Here is a 19,883-nt window from a genome sequence, read left to right as displayed (position 1 = left end):
CTGCTCGAAAAACTTTCTCACCTCCAAAAACCTTAACCTCATCCAGCATCCGAAAGCTTTGGCTCAGATTCAGCATTCAAGACTGTCAAGTGCATTAGTATCATAAGACGCACCAGCCATGCAAGTTTGGTGAAGTTAGGACCAGTAGTAATAAGATATAGTCATCAAAGGGCACCTGCTCCAAAAATTTTAACCAGCTTCAAAAACCCCAACCTCATCAAGCATCCGAAGCTTACAACTTAGATTCAGTATTCAAGCCGGTCAAGTGCATCAGTATCATAAGACGCACCAGCCATGCAAGTTTGGACCAGTAGTAAGTAAGATATACATGTAGTCATCAAAGGGCACCTGCTCCAAAAATTTTAACCAGCTTCAAAAACCTTAACCTCATCCAGCATCCGAAACGTACAACTTAGATTCAGCATTCAAGCCAGTCAAGTGCATCAGTATCATAAGACGCACCAGCCATGCAAGTTTGGTGAAGTTAGGACCAGTAGTAAGTAAGATAGTCATCAAAGGGCACCTGCTCCAAAAACTTTAACCAGTGCCCCAAAGACCATAACATCCATTAGCATCTGAAATTCAAGGCCCAGATTCAGCATCCAAGTTTATTAAGTTCACAAGTAGGTCCAGATGCACCATCCATGCAAGTTTGGTGAAGGTATTAAAAAAACATGATTTAAATGCCAACATGTAGTGGACACTGTGTTAGTCTCAAAGGGAAAATTGATACTCAGGATTTTTTGTTGCTTGCATTAGAACCCCAAGAATACCTTTTTGTAAATCATTGAATGATTTCTGCAGAAAGAATTTTCCACAGAAAAACTTTTTTCATAATCTCATACCATTAAATGATAAGAGCTTTACTCTAAATACTAAATTCACAAATTGAATATTGACTTTTATACATTTAAAACTATAGGCATTTTGAATGGCTTTTTTGTCCATCTCCTTTGAAAAGAAGATTTTGGAGAACCATAGAAGTACATGGTTGTACACTGTACCATCATAAATCATTTTCAACTAGTAATTCATGATTTTTTCCCTGTTAATAATCAGTATATGATTTGATATACATCTTCCTACAAGATTTAATGTGGATATGCCCATTTAGACTTTTTGAAGTTAATACCATATAACTGAATGAGGTATACAAGTAGAATTTGATAGATTTGTAACAAAAAAAGAGGTAACTTTATGTATAGTGAAAATGTTTATTATTTGGATACATGTACTGGTAAAATAAAGACTGCAATCTTCCCTCCAGAATTAGATGATTGTCCAAGTACCTTTACATTTATATCTGCAGATCTGTAGGTCACTGGTCTGGAAGTGATCCCAAATTTTTCAGAGAGCAACTGCTAGATGTTTCATAAAAAAACCCCATTAACCTTGTTGGAGGGACTGATGTCACAGGGTAGGACATACACATTAGTTTAATCAACTCACAAATTGCTTACAAGGTATATCCTCTGAAGTTAAGTTTTATCAATTTTGCAGCATCTGGGTGCACAAAAAACTGCAGGTCTTTTGTTTCAAAATTTGTTAATTTCATTTATTTATTTTATTTTATTATTATTATTAATATTATTAATTTTTTTTAATTTTTTTTTTTTTTTTTTTTTTTTTTTTTACAAATTCTGATTCATTTACACTACAATAATACATGGACATGTTAACAACATGATTGATGACCAGGGTAAAGGAAATACAAAAACTGTGTCAACACTGGAATTGACAAAACCCATTAACAGCTATTCATTACAAATGTAATTTATCAATCCTGTCATTAATTTGAATTTATAAACCCTTCATCCCATCCCATCTACAATGTCACACATCATTCTGTCCAACTGGTCACATGGTTCAGTCTCTGCATCATAACCATTGTGATGCTGGGAGGCTTGCAATAGTTCTGTTTTCACTAAGCTTTTGGAATCAAAGCTAAAATCCTCTGGCAAACTTTGTAAACTAGTCTGTATCAATTCTTTTACTTTGTTTAAATGAGTCTCAAAGTTCTTTGATATTTGTGCTCTTTCTTTTTTCTGCCTCTCCATCATGACGCGAAGTGTTTCTCGGGCCTGATGAGGTCGAAACTCATTAATTAGGTGATGCATGTGGATAAACAATAGATTCAGGTCCTCTAGCTTTTCTGTACGTTTTGCTGAGTCTGGGGCTTTTATAAGAATGTCAATCAAATCCAGAAAATTCACCAGAATGGATTGATTTAGCTTCTTAAGCTCTCTTTTGTGATCGTAATTCTGAGGATGAAGCCGTCGAAACCCCTGAGATTCCAAAGGTCTAATAATGGCATCCTCTGCATTGAACTGTGCTCCAAACATGGTATACGTGTCCTGCAACATTAATAAATATTTTGTGAATCAAAAGTGAAAACCAATGTGTATTTTTTTTTTAACATGATTGTGATGTCTAAAGAGTTTCAAAATTTGAAGATAACCCAATGTATATATAATAATATAACTCATTTCAATATGCAGATTTTTAAGCTGTAGTTACATTATTTCTAGGGGCTTACTTGAATTGGGGGAGGTGGGAGTGGTGCCCGGCCTCTCTTGACGTTTTCATCTGTGTACAGGTTGACATATTTGCTAGGAGGCAGAGGAAAAGCACTTACATTTTGATTCTCTGCCATATTGAACCGCCTGGAAAACAAAAAAAAAGTGGATATAGTGTGGCAATAGATCTATCTAAACACAATCATATATTTCAGCATGTTCAGGAATTCTGAATGATGTTACAGCGATAATGCTTAACTGTGGCTGATTGTTAAGTCTTACGAGCTAGTTAAAGGAAAAGTATTCTCTTTCAGCCTGGTACAACTGATGTTTTAATGAGAATGTCGAGTCCGATTAAATATTTAACGTTTTTTAAAGAAACTGTTTATATGCAGTTTCTTCTGATTTCGTTATCGTGAATTATTTCTAGAAAATATACATTTATAATCAATACAATATTATAGTACTTTTTACGTCAGTTGAATAAAAAATAAATTAAAAAAAACATTCAAAAAACAATCGGGATCGACATTTTTTACCTCTTCGTTTCCTTGAAGTTTTAAGGAATATATCAAAGGGAGATTACTCTAACAAGTTTATGATTAACTAGCTGGCTCCGATAACAGAAAAGGCATCCGTGAGCAAATGGCCTCGTTTGTCAGTTTCCGCTTACTTATTTGGTAGCGTCGCCTCAAAAGAAGAAGCAAACTTAAGGTAGGCAAGGTTTGATTTTGCAATGGACGAATGTCGTAGTTGTTCAAATCCTAACTTTGGACTTTCAAAAGTAATCACTTCCTGGATATGTTTAACTTGACAAAGTTTATTAGAACAGTCCTACACAATATAAAATCGATACCCTGTTTGCCCCAAACGCAAACAGGTAGTAAAAAAATAGAAAATAATGATATGTTTTTTTTCACTATTTTTACGTTCTTTTTACACTGAGAGATTATTTATAGAAGTATGTTAGACATAATAAAAAAACTTTTATCAATTGATTAGCAATCAGGTGTACTGTATTCATATCCTATAACAGACAATCTTAACAGATACACACATATACTATGCAATGACAGTAGTAGAGAGATGGAAAGTGATAAAAAACAAAGATGTGTATCTACTAGTCAAAAGTAAATTTCCAAATTTCTTGGCATTAGATGATGAACAAAAACTTTTTTGGTTACTCAATACTGAAGACAAAGAAACTCTTAATTCTGTGGGCAAATTCATAAATGATAACATGTTGTTGTAGCCATACACTTTTATATATAGTATTCCCTTTAACTGAAATAGTACAATATTATTGTTGAAATGAGTAATGTCATTTACAAGTTGTTATACTATCCATTGGCATATCTTTCGTTTATTATTGTAATAATTTCATACTTGTCTGTTATGGGCTCTAAATAAGAAAATAAATGTTCTGAAAGTAGTACTAGTAATTTTGTAAGAAAAGAAAAATAATGAAGCACTTACAATAAAACTGATTATTAAATATCTATAATCGTCATTGTATATGATCATGATTTATTTTCAAGTTCTTGAAATGGAGAGACTCCAAAGATAATGGAAAAATAAAGATTTACAAAGATTCAACCAGCAAAATGGGAGAAAAGAAAGATTTTATGATGAAAAGGGCCATGAACAAAGGCACCTTCATCAATGCCTCAAACTACAAGAGTCGTTGGTTTGTGTTAGATGACACTTATTTGACATATTATGATGGAACCTTGGATGTAAGTAAATCAAGACTACCAACAAATTTGACAATAAACACATGATAAAGCCATAGGAATATTCCTCACCAGAAACCTTTTACCTAGTTTATAATCACTGTTACAGTAATGAAGGTTATGAATATATACCCTCTTTTATCAATTGATACAACATGAACAGTAGAACTGGGCATCAACAATACATTTTAACACTCTGATGTCACGTACCCTTTTAACTACTGTATGCAGGGAAATTTTTGCCTCCCTTTTATTTTTGCCCCTTTGGCCCTAGACACAAGTGGGCGAATTTAAGACGGGGCGAATTCAAAGAAAACAGTATCATTTCTTAAACAGAACCGTGACTGGGCAAATTTAAAATGGGGCAAAATTGTTAGCAAGTGTGAAAGGGTGAAAATAACGTGTATACAGTATATTATATGCTCACATACATTTGTATGATTGGATGCAATGACATCCCTAATATGTGACTGTGAAAAGAATACCATTGTTGTTTTACAAGTATCTTCATTATTAACAGTCAGGTCTAATTGTATCATGATAACAAATAATACTTGGTGTAAGGGGGTTTGATTCTGACTGTTATAACCCTATATTAACTGTGGATGTTCCATTTTATTTACAAGTACATCTGCTTATGACTTAAGAACACTCTATACACTGCACACTAAAGAGTTCTTATTTCATGGTATTTTTATGCATTTTGAGTTATCTGTCCTTTGATTTGAAATGGAATAAATAAACTGAATTCTATGTTATAATATACATTTTGTAATCAATTCAAATATTCTAAACATTTTATGGACCACGAGGGAACAGCCAAATACTTCATTTGCAAGTGTTTTCTGCGTTTAGAATGCAACAGTGATTTTTGTTCTCTTTTAGCATTTTTTCCGGGACAGAATAGCAAGCACCCTATATTGAAAATGAATTTAATCAACTCAATATCTTCACCTAAATACAATATAATTTTTTTCAAAGTCCCAAAAATGCTTTTCATTGGTGTATAGACTATAGAGGGTTCTACATGTAGTAAGGTAATATTTGGTTAGGATTTGTTTAAGTACTTTAGATAAACACACTTTATCTAGGAAGTAATGACTGCTACCTTGCATGATCCCAGACATAATGTGAACCATATTTTTATGTCCACAAAATTATCAGTCATTTTCTCACTTAAAATGTGTATGATTTTTTTTTTAATGAGTCTCTTGTACATGTTGTATAGGTAAGCCTAATAGTGTAGTAGTGTCCTGTAGTTTCATATGTTTATTAAACACATTACTCAGGCAAATTATGGCGAATGTATAATTTTAAAAAGTTTATTTTTCTATCTTTCTTTGTACATGATGTTATGAATGTAAAAATATATAAGGCAAAAGCAGCCAATGTATATGTCAGTTTTATCCTTTAAGAAGAGAATGACAGATAGATACAGAGAGAGAAAGAAAAAATGACATATTTATCATACTACTCGTTTTTAGAGATACTTGTGTAGAGATCTCAATGAGCATATCTTTGTAGCTCCATCTTTTAACCACAGTGACATAAGCTGTCTGTTGAAAAGATGTGAATGAAAATCTTAGAATAAACAAGCTATTCAACAAATGCACTTTACATTTTATAACAGAGTTTGAGTGTGTAGTAAAAAAATTTAGGTTGACACATTTTTTTTTAGACCAGGAAGCAAGAAGTCCAGGAAGCTTGTTTATTGTGTTATAATTTAATTGGCAACTTCTTCAAACATGCACACATACAACCAAAAATTATGCATTTTCTTGATGTTTTTAAAGTGAGAATACAATGTACCTGAATATAGTTTGTGGATATCAACTTCTAAAAAATATGTTACAAATTAAATACATCTATTACTCTTCTAAAAGCTGACTTCTTTGTAAGGGTATATATTTAGGTTGAAGCATCTATTATTTGATAAACAACTGTCTAGTTTCTCTTTTTAACTCATCAGGGCTCTAAGGTCAGGTGAGCTTTTCTGGCCACCTATTGTCAGGTGTCCATACATCTTTCTACTTCTGTGTCTGAGTGTCTATCTGTCTGTAAAATCAATCAAATCATCCATCCCCGGCACTTTATTATAAGTGTGTTTTACTGTACTGCAAGTTAATGTTCCTTTAAGTCAGAGCTAGGATGGGGCCCCAGCTGAGCATGTTGAGGATCATATTTTTATATAGTACTCCTTTCCAGTTCATAAATCTTAGATTCTGTATTTTTATTTTTTTAAAAAACATTAATACACAGATAAGAAAAAATATGGAGTAAAGGAGTAACCAAAGAAGTGGGAATTTATTTTTGGAAGATGATTCTTAGGTTTCTTCCATACCAAGTCAGAGATATCCCAAATATCCTAAATCAGACCTTTTCATGTTCTTTCTAATGTTTTACTTATTCATAGTTTTCAAAATCAGATAACTGTAAACAATCAGAAAATTATGTTTTCTTGCACAACTGATTCATCATTATCTGTCATACATTGTATTTTGTCCCATAAATATCATCTTTATATTTTGTTACGGTCAGGTTCCTTCTACTTAATTATTTCTTTTTATTTCTATATAAATGGTATCTTTTTGATCCTCTATCCTCATTTCTTTTCTTGTTTCTTTTTTTCCATGACATGTAATCTACTGTACACATTCTCCTTGCGTCCTTTTTCTTTTCTTTTCTTTTCTCATTCATTTTTGAAACCACAGTAAACATTTAACTGCCCTTTTTTCACATCACTATATTTACTTGGTATTCAACTTTTTCTGTCTTTTGTATTTCTCCTCAAGATGATCCTCAGAATTAATCCTTTTTCTTAAATGTAATTCATTTGTTGAAAAAAAGATGTTTGTGAAAATACTAATGCCTCCATATGGCAGCTTAAGGTGAAGGTTAAAGTTACTCAAATGCAAGTCAAACTCCAAGATCAAGTTCCAGAGATCAAAAATGTTGTTACCCAAAGAAAGGACTTGTGTCAATGGTAAATAGGAAAGCCCACACACTAACCATTCAGAAGCTGTAGTCAAGGTTAATGTTTTCTAAAAGTAGGTCAAACTCCAGGGTCAAAATAAATGATATGCAGGGAAAGACCTTGTCATAAGAAGTACACATGCAAAATATAAAAGGCCTAGCACCAACTGTTCAAAAACTATTGCAAAGGTTAAAGTTTTTCAAAAGTATGTCAAACTCCAAGGTCAAAAGGTCAAAATTGTTGGTATCCAAAGGAAAGTCTTTTCACATGGAATATACCTGTGAAATTTGAAAGCCCTAGTTTTAACTGTTCAAAAGTTATGGCCAAGGTTAAAGTTTTATAAAAGTGGATCAAACTCTAAGGTCAAAAGGTCAAAAATATTTACACCCATGTAAAGGTCTTGTCAGAATGAATATCCAAAAGAAGGTCCTTTCACAAGGATTACATATGTGAAATATGAAAGCCCTAGCACCAACTGTTCGAAAGTTGAAGTTAGGTAAATTTTTGCAAAAGTGGGTCAAACTCCAAGGTCAAGAGGTCAATCATGTTGGTACGGAAAGGAAGGTCTTGTCACAAGGAATACACATATGAAATATTAAAGCCATAGCTCCTTCCAATCAAAATTTATGGACAATGTGAAAGATTTTGCAGTCAAACAGACAGACAGACAGATGGATGGACCAACAGGATAAAAATTATATAATCCCAAATCTTCAATTACAGGGGCATAAAAAAAGAAGTGATAATGAATTTTATTTTAGGAGGGAAAGTGTGCTTAAATGATGAACATTCCACTTCCTGTTATTCCGAAAATCATTTTATAGATAAGTCTTTTTATTTATAATTATCACAGAGGCTGTTTTTATATATAAAATTTAGTTCCCAGTTTAGAGTTGGCTAAAAGCAGGTTCAATGTTTACATAATGCATGCATACAGGAAAAGATTTTTTCCTCTCAGTAACTACAGGGCATTGTGTAATGATATTGAAGCATCTCCATGTTATGTAGAATCAGAGACCCCATAGAGTTAGGGTGGGGCCATTATATAATAAATATGGGTCACAATTTTTCATTGGCCAGGAATATATTTACATACACTCAATATTTCTCCTTTATTTTTTAAAAAAATCACGGCCATTTATCAACAAGTAAGGAAGCCACCTGTATAGATTTCTTGAGCAGTACGCGGCTCTTCTATCAATGAAACGTACAATGAATTGCATAATTATCAATAATACAATTTATGCACTCTATGATGATATAGGTTTAAAGTTCTATTTTTTGTATGATGTGTCTTTCCCATAACAAAAAGTGTCTTTCCTGTTTCATATTTGTATTAAATAATGTGAAGGAGACAAGGATATAGGGTTTCTATGTACATGTATCTATATTAATTGATCTCCCTTATAATTGCTTTCCTTACAGTAAATGTATGTAACTATGAAAAAAATTTAAAACTATTCTATGAGAGGAGAAGAGTATATTATTGAGAAACAGTGCTCATTTTTCATTGTACCAGTAAGGACATACTTTTTCCCCACTGTGTCAAACAGACTTACATTTTAGAGGCTTTCGTTCATGGGTAAATGTTTAAACTTATGTTTTCAAAAGTACCAGGTATGTCGTCATCTGACATAACATTGAGTTTGCCTTTAAGTTTGGAATCTGAGGTCTGAATCTCCCTCTTTTTCATCACAGTAGGTTAGCATGTATGCATTTATTGTTCAAAGCGTATATATACTACTGTAGTTGAGGCCATAATTGGGAGGCAAATTTTAATACAGAAATAATGATATTTTCAATATTAAGAAGAGAACAATTTGTGAAGTGAACATCAAGCCTCAATATGCTGTGAATTTGAATTGTTAAAATGATGGATGTTAATTGGGGGCCCATAATTATAAGAGATTTATGTGACATGATACACTAGTCATGAAGAGAATGGTGTCTCAGTTTTGTGGTCCAATATGGGCCTCTTGTCTGTATTATGGACATGGATGAAAGTAACACACTTATTTTTCCAATTTTTATTTTATAATTGGGCAGACACATATTTGTTAACCTCATTTTTCATATTTCATTTTTAGAAGCAAGGAAGGCAAAAAGGTGTTATAGAATTACGAAAAGTAAAGGCAGTAGAGACTGTTGAGGACTATGTGCTGGACAAAAAAGCAAATGTTTTTCAGGTACTCAAATAAATGTCTAAATGAATTGCAAACCTTTTTTCTCTGAGTATATGTCTCAAAAACTAAGTTAGTGGAAAGAATATTATCAGAAATCATTGGCCCATTTCAGAACAGTCAGTTTAAGTATAGCAATACATGTGGAACTTACATTGGAATTGTTTTATGATGTTTTATTGTGATATAATTAATGTCGTTATGAGACTCCATTGTAAAAGGTTTTGATACACATTAGAAAGGCCTTCATTTGTTCACACAATGACATAAGTGACTTTTATTTCTTTGTCTAAATCCATGATTTAGTGAAAAGGTACATCAATTTCCTATATGAATCCTAACTTTTATATATTATATAATTATCACTCAGTGGTCCTAAATGTTTAAGTATTAACTAAAAGTACACAACTTGAAGTTTCAGTAGATAGGAAGCTTCCATGTAGAGGGTTAAGAATATCCAGGAAGTTGACAATTTCTGTGCACTATTTTAAATCATAGAACAGGATGTATATTTTTTGCAGGTTGTACATGGTGCCCAAAAGAATAATGACATTTTAACTTTGTACATTGTGGCACAGAGTGACAAACAAAGACAGGACTGGGTCACACAGCTCAGGAAAGGTTCACATACATTTTTTACATTAGCTCACCTGAGCTGAAAGCTCAAGTGAGCTTTTCTGATCACATTTTGTCTGTAGTCTGTCTGTCTGTCTAGCTGTCAGTCCGTCTGTAAACTTTTCACATTTTCGACTTCTTCTCCAGAACCACTGGGCCAATTTCAACCAAACTTGCCACAAAGCATCCTTGGGTGAAGGGGATTCAAGTTTGTTCAAATAAAGGGCCATGCCTTCATTCAAGGGGAGATAATTCAGAAATAGTGAAAATTTGGTGGCATATTTTAAAAATCTTCTTCTCAAGAACCACAAGCCCAAAAAAGTTGAAACTTATATAGGAAAAAATTTAAAAATCTTCTCAAGAACAGCAAAGACATGATTTGTCATATTGATATGAAAGCATTCTCAGGTAGTGTAGATTCAAGTTTTTTCAAATCCTGACCCTTGGGGGTAGGGTGGGATCACAATGGACAATCAAAGTTTTACATAGAAATATATAGGAAAAAATCTTTAAATATCTTCTTCTCAAGAACAGCCAAGCCTTGTTCAGTCATATTGATATGGAAGCATCCTCAGATAGTGTAGGTTCAAGTTTGTTCAAATCATGACCCTCAGGGGTAAGGAGGGGCCAATTTTTACAAAGGAATTTATAGGAAAGAAATCTTTAAAAATCTTTTGCTCAAGAACAGCAAAGCCATTTGTTATATTGATATGGAAGCATTCTCAGGTAGTTTAACCCCCACCCCCCATTGTAAATTTTTCAATATTGAACTGATTTGTGCTTTTCCTTGCCAGTTTGCTCAGGTGAGTGATGTGGCCCATGGGCCCATGGGCCTCTGAGAATTGCTGTCATATTTTTTATATGGTGTTCTCATTTAAGAAGACAGCTAAAATGCTAAATGTATAATGTATTCCACTTGTCAATTCATTTCAATTTTAATTTCTGTGTTTCTTCCCCTCATGCTAAAGGCACATAACTGTGATGTTAGAAAACAAGTTTGCTGAATTTGAGACAAAATTTATGCCAAAAATGGTTGCATTTTGGCAATTTGCTTGGGGTGAAAGTTTTCTACTTAAGAAATAAAGTCTGTGTTTTCGTTAATGTTGCAGGATAACCTCTGAGGTCAAGAAATGTTGTTTGAAATATAAAAGCCTTGGCTTTTATATTTCAAACAACATTTTGAGACCGAGGAGGTTATCCTGCATCATTCACGATAACAAGGACTTTATTTCTATTCTACTAACAGCTCTAAAATATGGCTGATCTTTACCTCTATAGAGAAACGAATTAGGTCACCATGTCGCGATTTAGCTGTTCCATTTAACACCAAAGGGTCAATTTGTTTGAGCTTTTGTTGGGGTTAAAAATATCTTTTAATCATTTATAAATTTGTTTGTAACATATGCTTGTTAATTTTTAAGAATCAGAAAATAACAAAATCAGTTGTCTGTTTCATTGCTTTATCAGTAAAATCACAGAGTGTAAATGTGGGGAGGTCCGTGGAACAGCCAAACTTAGCTATAAAACCTGACATTTACAGCTGTTTTAGGCAATGCACACTCTTTAGACTGCGGAAGTCGACACATCGATATGGTCTAAATAAGTATTAGATTCTACAGTGAAATGTTCATTTCAACTGTACAGGTTTGATACATGTTTCTGATCTGATAATTTTTTGATGACATTCATGATTTATTGGAGAATAATGTCCTTGGCATTTCTTTGATCTCGGCAATAATTGTAATAGAATAGAAAGTATAATCCCAGCCAGCTATTGCTGAAATGGTAGATTTTTGTGTTTGAAAGATAATTTTTTTTATTTTAAGCTGCTGAGAAATCTGATGCTCAGTTTATGCCTAAATATCACAAAGGGGTATGGATTAATGGAAACTACACTTGCTGTAACCAAATTTCCAAAAATGCCATTGGCTGTGAAGTTACTTCTACAGAAAAAGGTAGGGTGCATTAAATGGAGTGTTCCTACAAATTTTCCTGAGTTACTAAAAAATATACTTTGTATTTTGATGCATAGGAAATCTTGCAATAATACTTTTTATGTCAAGTGAATTATTCAGGTAATACTGCTGTTTGTTTCATCTTCCTTAAGCAAGATTCTCAGCATATGTGAAACTACTGAATCAGTGCAATGTTTGGAAGGGTAGCAGTAGCTATGCATTTCATGACCACTGCTACATAAAGCCTAAAGATGAGGTTAAAACCTTGAAGTCAAATGCATTATTTAGATATCTTCTATAATCCTCAACAACTTAAATCTGGCATACCAACAGATAACTTGATTATAATGAGCAACAAGTCCACAATCCTCACAATGTCAGGGGTCCTGAGTCCACTCGTGGTTGTGGGACCCCTGACAAACTTCATTCATTTTTATTTTTCAGGCTTGTTTTTGTCGCCGAGAAGCACCAATCATATTTGTAGACAGAAAATGTAAACAGAAAGTAAGCAGTTGACTCCTCAATGCATTTGTTACCACTTGTTTGTCACCAAAAGGCTTAATGTGATTGGTCTAGAGATAACGAAAAAACGATCAGGATTTGTAATTTCTCTGAAATATGTCACTGCAGTCAGCCCATAAAAAAATGAAGTGTTTGAAATAACCACGCACCTGACTGCCCAAGATGCATAAATTTCACAGTGGGCAAACAAATCTGCTTGTATCAATGCCCAGCTTGATTTGTTAAAATTACCACCAATTAAAAATTTACATATATAAATTATTTTCTTGGGTTAGTAGATCTTTGGTAGGGCTGACAAATTTCATTAGCAATCAACCCTGTGAGACTAGCTAATTTTATGGTGAGTTTCAAACACTGGAAATGAATGAAGTTTGTCAGGGTCCCATGGGCTCAGGACCCCTGACATTGTGAGGATGCAAGTACTCTACCAAAAATATGTTTTTCTCTAGTCAGGGGTGCATGCCCCATTGTGGAGTTCAATTGTTTTAACTGAATTTGTAATGAATTTTTAAAGATCATTTTCTCTCTCCTAGATAATTTAACCAACAATATACATATATGAATACAATGTCAGAGTTATAAGCCCTTTAGTATCTGTTTAAGGACATATGCAATGAACCTTACCTAGTTGTAATTTTTCAAGATATTCTCAATTTAAAGTTATAGAACCATTAGATGTTCACAGACAAAAAATCAGCATGCATTACCAGGGGTTTTGAAATGATAACAAATTATGAAAATTTTTGTATTATTTAAGGAAAAAAATTACAAAAATTAGTAAACATATATTCTAGATGTTTTTCATCCAAATTTGTTTTAGAAGTGGTGTACAGCACCATATATAGACATTAGAAGAGTAGAACACAGGTCCTTCAAGTATTGGAAATCTTTAAATCCAGGGAAAAAGACAACAAAATTCAAACTAGGTTGCATATTTCCTTAAAGCTCATACTAGCTTTATATAGCCATGAGCTTACCCACAGTGATTGAATACACCATTTTGATTAGGACAATATCAAGGAATAGAAGGATGAATTTTTTATCAAGCCACAAGTTTATAATGGAGAAATACAAAAAGTTTATGACACATTCTTTGTAGGAGGTATTCATATTAAAGATTTTAGCTTAAGGCTCAGGTGACCATTAATGCCTGTAGACCAATTCAACGAGGCTGAGTCTAATTATCTCTACCCTAAAGATTTTGATAATTTTTCTTAAATTTTTTTTTACTAGTATATTTTATGTTTTCAGATTAAAAAATCAAATGTTTACCATTCCGATTTCTCAGGGGGCCATCTCAAAAGTTGTCAAATTTTACTATTGGACCCTAAGGGAATTTTTTGGAAAAGTGCCAAATTATCACATTTTTTCCATATTTTTGTATTACTGCTCTAGAGATTTCTCTTTCAGCCAAGTACATGAGAGTTAATGCAAAAAGTCGCCAAATTGTGAAATTAAAAAAAAAATGACCATCTAGATTGGACTAGGAATTATTACAAAGTTTATTTTTTTCAATGCCCAATTTTTCTAAAATTCCCATATTGCAGTATATACCTGTATATGTATCAGTGCAGATGAATTATTGGCACAGATGAATTATTTTGGTAAAAACATAACAATTTTTAGATCGCTAGTATGTTTCTTATGATGTTCTGTCAACAGTTTTTAGTAAAATATCCATGGACATCTTGAATATACAAGCGAGTCATGTGTCATTTTTCAGTGTCATGCATTGCTTACAAAGTCAGAAAACAATGACGTTGTTAGAGCTATTTCAGCGCTTTTTCCTAATTATCGTCGTAAAAGCACATTTTCAGACCCATAAGCATTACAGATAATGTTAATTTTGTATTAAAATCACAATATTTGGGAAAGATGTAATGTTACACACATGACTGCATAAAATTAAAAAGCTGTGCAAAGTCATGTGCAATCGAATTAGACTCGGCCTCGTTAAGAGCCAAAAATATCTGCCCAGTATCAAAAAGTACATGTAGATAATGCTAAGTAAAGACATCTGTTTCCCAAGCAGATAAAAGTACATACATCTATGATAAATATAGTCAAACTCCATTATCTCAAACTGGAAGGGACCAAGAAAAAACTTCAAGATATCCAAGAATTCGAATTCGAGATACCGAGGGTAAAAAATACTTAATGAATAAGTTGTTGGGACTTTCAAATCACTTTGACATAGCCATGGTATTCTAGATATTGGTGTTTGAGATACCACATGAGATGTTTTCCTATAAATTTACTCTCCTTTTTGAACAGAGTTTGGAGGAGCTCCTTCACCCTACCGTGCACCTCCCCCCTCCATACCCACCCCAGTAGTTCCAGAGCCTACACAGAAGAAAGTTTATGTAGCCGTGTACAATTTTACACCCACAGAAGAGGAGGATTTGGAGCTTGTTCAGGTGTGTTGTTCTTGAGAGAAATGCAATTTCTAGAAATTTTATAAGGATTGTAAGGCTTGCAAAGAACAACAATAATGACATGATGATGCATTTTCATCTCCCTCTCTGACATGATTCATCAAGAAACATTTGTTAAAAAACACTATTACCCTCTGAATGATGAAACCACGCCCTCCAGGGCGATAGAACTTAGCAACAGTCAACATTACTTGACAATTGGTGATATAAAAAAAAAAGTGACTGCGTGGAATCTATGCACACGCACTTCATCTTTCTTCGTATTTTTATGAAACATTCAGTATTATATAATATATACTGCATGTAGTTGAGGGTAATATTGAAAATTTTCACCCCAAGAAAACCATTGTCAACCTCAGCTGCACCTCAGTTGACAATCGTTTTCTTGGGGTGCAAATTTTCAATGTTACCCTCAACTACATGCAGTATTAATATACCCGGTATTAGTTATGATTATTATTTTATGTTACAGGTATATTTAGATATTGAATCATAATGTCCCATTTTCAATATCACATAGGAAGTTAACCTTGACCTTTGACATAAAGGTTAATTGACCCTTTGGTAAGAGTGACAACTCTAACTTAGATAATTTACTATTACTTCTTTATAACATTGTCAAGTTAAATGGTCATTTCTGTCAAATTTTGCTACATGAGGCATATTGAAATTCTTTGCATTTTAATTATATATTAGATTTCTTTTGGAAAAATCATTAGCAATAAAGCAAAATTTTATATGAGTGAACAGATGAACTTTAAAAATTAGAAATTCATGTTTTGAATGACCTAGCAATTACTGTCTTTATACTTGTCTGGTACTTTTTTGAGCTTGATTGGTATTTAAGGGACTCTTGCACCATCCTTTTTGTAATTCTATGATTACCACCACAGTATTCCTGTATTTATATTTAACATTGATGCCAACTTCTGAAAATCTCTATGGGGGATTTAGTGTGTAACATTTTTTTCCACGCTGTGTACATGTATTTATCAGTTACCCATGGAACTCTATGCACTACTTCAAGTGAGTGAAGCAACATTTGATTTTCCATGTTTGATTGTTCATTTAGGGAGAAGAGTATGAAATATTAGATGATTCTCGAGAACACTGGTGGCGAGCAAAAAGTAAATCAGGGTGAGGTTTTATATTTATATCATATTTATTTTGAATTAGAAAGTTTGGGTAAAATAGCCCCACCTGATGAAATTAATGTAGACAGTGAGTTTTCTTGACCTAGACTCACTATGTGACTAAGCTTCTTCTTGTACTAAAATATTTTATAACATTTATAAACTTTCTTATTCTGGAACTGATGTAAGATCTTTGTTAGAATAGTCTAAAGATTTGATGGATTTAGATTGTCTCAGAAAGAAGTTGGGGGGGGGGGGGTGTTTAATTTATATTTCATATTACTTAATCATCATGAAACAGTAGCATTATATTCATACACAAGACATTATTTTCACACTTCCACTTCATGGTGAATAATCAAAGTTATGAGATTGACAAGTGATGAAAATTTTGAAAAATATTTTTATTTATCTATACCAGGCACATTTAGTGTGACAAGAATTATCAAATGTCTTATTAGAAGAATAATCTTGATATTTGATGTCAGCTTAACAGAGAAATTGAGAAATATCTGTGGCCAACTGCTTTTTCCTTGACACTTTCTTACACTTATTCTAGCAACAAGAGAGAATATTATTTAAAACTGAAATGAAAATGTACCCTTTACTGCAATAATAGAAAACAAATTTTTGTTGTTGTTGAAAATCATCACAATCTTTTCCTTTTTTCAGGAAGTCTGGTTATATACCATCAAATTATGTCAAAAAGAAATTTGATTTAGAAATGTTTGAGTAAGTATCAGAAGTATATTTTTTTTAGCATAATTATAAAATTTTTTGAATTAAAAAAGAAAAAAACATTAATCATTAAAATCTCTGTCTATTAATAGTTGGTACTATAAGAGTTTCACACGAGAGCGAAGTGAAGCCGTTCTCCGAGAGGAACAAAGAGAAGGTTGTTTTCTGGTGCGGGAATCAAGTGCACCTGGCATGTTCACTTTGTCACTTTACACCTCAGAAAAGTAAGTACTGTTTGATGCCTAATTGAAGTATTGAGTACATAGATGCATAGCCTCAGAACTGAAGTTCTCTGGTTGAGAAAATTCGGACAGAAAAACTAGTTTGTCAGGTTTGTCCAAATCTTCTCAACCAGAGAGATACCGGTACATACAGTTCTGCAGCTAATAGATACATAACTACTGGAAATTCAAATCAAGCTGCACAATCTGGCTCTGCTTCTGTGAAATGTAGCAGATGTTGCTATATATTTATTGAATAACCATATCAGATAGATCATTATGATAAACTAGAGTGTTCCAAGAATAAAGCTAGTAGAGTGCTTTAAATGAAATTTGGAGCAGGATTTTATCTCAGAATTTTGATCTTGTTTTTGCAGTGATGGACAAGTCCGTCATTATCACATAAAGAAGAATGATAAAGGGTTCTATTATATAGCAGAGAAATATGCATTTCCTTCGATCTCTGAACTGGTGCACTACCATAAACACAATTCTGCAGGTGGGTTTTATCATTGAAGTGGTACATAAGGTCATAACAAGAACATACATTAACTCTAAGTTCTTGAAACTTAGATTCTTGTGCACAAATGAAAATGTGATTCCAAAATTATTAAAATTTTAAAGGTGTAAAAAATAACTCAGTGCTTTATTCTTCGTTGAAGGACTGGCTACCCGGTTAAAATCTCCACCCGTAAGGAGTGGGACAGCAGCTCCAGCAACAGCTGGCTTTAGCTCCAGTAAGCACTACTTCATATAGTCAACAAAATATCTGCTTCTAAATTGTTATTTTGTTTTCTTGAAACTTTGAGAGTTGAGAGAAGCATTCTGATTCTCTTTATGTTGTCCATTTTATTTATATAGGTAAATTTGAGATTGACCCAGCTGAGATTACTATTGGGGAGCAGCTTGGTGCAGGCTGTTTTGGAGTAAGTATAAAAGAAATACGTTCGTATATAGAGGATATTCAATGTTTTATAGTTGGATATGGAATTTATTTCACGAGTGGGACAGGACTTTTTATATTTTCACGAGTGGTTATAAAGAATTCTTACTTTTACCAGAAATAATTTGAAGTTTCCTTACTCAGTATTTCCTTATGCATTATCTTTAAAAGGAAAAGTGAATGAAATTGAACTTAAGGATTTCTGGGACACAAGGAAGTAAATATTATTTCCCATTCTTAATTATGCTTTATTCATAGTGATAATGGTTTTGGGAAAATCCGAAAATCAGTTTTAAAGAGTTGACAAGTCAGTGTATCCTTTCAGTGTTTTCTTAAAATTGTTGCAGATAATGTCGGATATTAGGGATTTAAAATCAGATGCCAAGATATCAGTGATTTCGATTTCATATTAGAATATATTTGAACCTTGGTATCTCAAACATCACTTTATCTCAAATACCATGAATACATGTATAGCAAAGTGAATTGAAAATCCCATCCACTTTCTCAATATCTTAAATTCTCGGACATGTCAAAGTTTTACCTGGGCCCAAGCTTACATGTATCTGTTTTCAAAAGATTGTAAGATATTTCTTAAGATAAAGGAATAAAGTACGGATAAGTGTATATACATAGTTTGGTATTGTTTATTACCAAAAACCATACAGTTTATTGGTTTGAAATACAATGTATATACATGTTCACATATGCATTAAACAAATAACATGTACATGTTTTTATTATATCATGAACTACTAGTATCTTTGTTATTGTTTGGAACTCCTGGGGTTTACATACAGTTCAATTACTTTTTTGCAGAGTAGCAGTTCTAAACTGTGCAATTATCTGTATTCATTCCATGTACTTTAATTACACAATATTAAGTGGCCTAATTCAATGATTTACAGACGGTTCATGAAGGGAAGTGGCGTGGCAAACGTGTTGCTGTGAAGATGATGAAAGAATCCACAATGTCAGATGATGGCTTCATTGAGGAAGCTAAAACCATGACGTATGTAACAATATATTGTACTTACATGCATTTCCAGATTTTGTTAATATATTTACCGTATGTTTTTCACTTATTATCTTTTTGGCATGTGCATTCTTACGTATTAGACTGTAAAATCTTAAAGTTGATACATTGAGGCAATGTTTTTCATGGAATATTCTTTATCTTATCCCCTTTAATTTCAGACAATTAAACCACAACAATTTAGTACAGCTTTATGGCATTGTAACCAAAAAACGCCCCTTAATTATTGTTACAGAACTTATGCAATATGGTAAGTTACATAGTGAATGCTTTGTATTAACACAGATACATGTTGAATGCTTTTAAGATCAAAATAAATAAATGAAAGGTGACTATTGTGTTTCATTGTGGTAGATTATTGCCAACTAGACATTCAAATACGATAAAAGCTTTATTTAGTGTAATTGTGCGCCGCTTTCACGAAAGTGAGGGGACATTAAATCTCATTTGTCTTTCAGTGTGTCTGTCACAATACCCTTACTTTTGACCTGTGACGAAACCTTTCCAATCGCACTATGACTTTTGACCCCATTACCTTGAAGTTGTCCTACTTCTCAAAACTTTTAACATTGGTACTGTAATAATGTTTGAATGAGGAAAGATAGGGCTTTCACATTTTACATGTACATCACTTGTGACTGTGTGACAAATCTTTTTAGAAAGAACTATTATTTTTGACCTTTTGACATTGATCTAGAAGTTTGATCTACTTACCTAAAATTTGAACTTTACCCGAAATTTTTGCACCAAAAGAGACAGGGCTTTCATATTTTTTTCAAATGCGCATTATTGCAAGACCTCTCAAATTGTTTTATGATATTTGACCTCATGGCCTTGACCTTGAAGTTTGATGCAGTTTCAGGAACTTTATTCCTGGCCACA

General features: G+C 33.0%; 2 protein-coding genes across 2 annotated transcripts in view; one reads left to right on the top strand and one right to left on the bottom strand.

The window, feature by feature from the left end:
- Positions 1 to 1,194: 1,194 nt before the first annotated feature.
- Positions 1,195 to 2,857, bottom strand: LOC133196334 (mediator of RNA polymerase II transcription subunit 7-like). Its single transcript, XM_061332243.1, has 3 exons — positions 2,799 to 2,857; positions 2,537 to 2,663; positions 1,195 to 2,354 (listed from the first exon to the last, which is right to left on the bottom strand). The coding sequence occupies exons 2-3, from the start codon at positions 2,651 to 2,653 to the stop codon at positions 1,812 to 1,814; spliced, it is 660 nt and encodes a 219-aa protein (XP_061188227.1). The 5' UTR covers positions 2,654 to 2,663; positions 2,799 to 2,857; the 3' UTR covers positions 1,195 to 1,811.
- A 225-nt stretch (positions 2,858 to 3,082) lies between these two features.
- LOC133197279 (tyrosine-protein kinase Tec-like) overlaps positions 3,083 to 19,883 on the top strand; it is a 23,065-nt gene continuing 6,264 nt past the window's right edge. The window contains exons 1-14 of the mRNA XM_061333240.1: positions 3,083 to 3,230; positions 4,055 to 4,252; positions 9,311 to 9,409; positions 9,925 to 10,024; positions 11,845 to 11,973; positions 14,770 to 14,912; positions 16,003 to 16,067; positions 16,736 to 16,795; positions 16,894 to 17,025; positions 17,400 to 17,521; positions 17,685 to 17,759; positions 17,884 to 17,948; positions 18,874 to 18,977; positions 19,163 to 19,251. Coding sequence (XP_061189224.1) covers positions 4,121 to 4,252; positions 9,311 to 9,409; positions 9,925 to 10,024; positions 11,845 to 11,973; positions 14,770 to 14,912; positions 16,003 to 16,067; positions 16,736 to 16,795; positions 16,894 to 17,025; positions 17,400 to 17,521; positions 17,685 to 17,759; positions 17,884 to 17,948; positions 18,874 to 18,977; positions 19,163 to 19,251 — 1,315 coding nt within the window. The 5' untranslated portion in view covers positions 3,083 to 3,230; positions 4,055 to 4,120. The remainder of the gene's footprint in view (positions 3,231 to 4,054; positions 4,253 to 9,310; positions 9,410 to 9,924; positions 10,025 to 11,844; positions 11,974 to 14,769; positions 14,913 to 16,002; positions 16,068 to 16,735; positions 16,796 to 16,893; positions 17,026 to 17,399; positions 17,522 to 17,684; positions 17,760 to 17,883; positions 17,949 to 18,873; positions 18,978 to 19,162; positions 19,252 to 19,883) is intronic.

The sequence above is a fragment of the Saccostrea echinata genome, unplaced genomic scaffold, assembly GCF_033153115.1.
Source record: "Saccostrea echinata isolate AGI-Se365-2 ecotype Australia unplaced genomic scaffold, CSIRO_AGI_Sech_v1 ptg000030l, whole genome shotgun sequence".
In the NCBI taxonomy this organism is placed as follows: Eukaryota; Metazoa; Mollusca; class Bivalvia; order Ostreida; family Ostreidae; genus Saccostrea; species Saccostrea echinata.
Note: the sequence above shows the minus strand (reverse complement) of the source record. Positions and strands in the feature narration are given on the sequence as shown.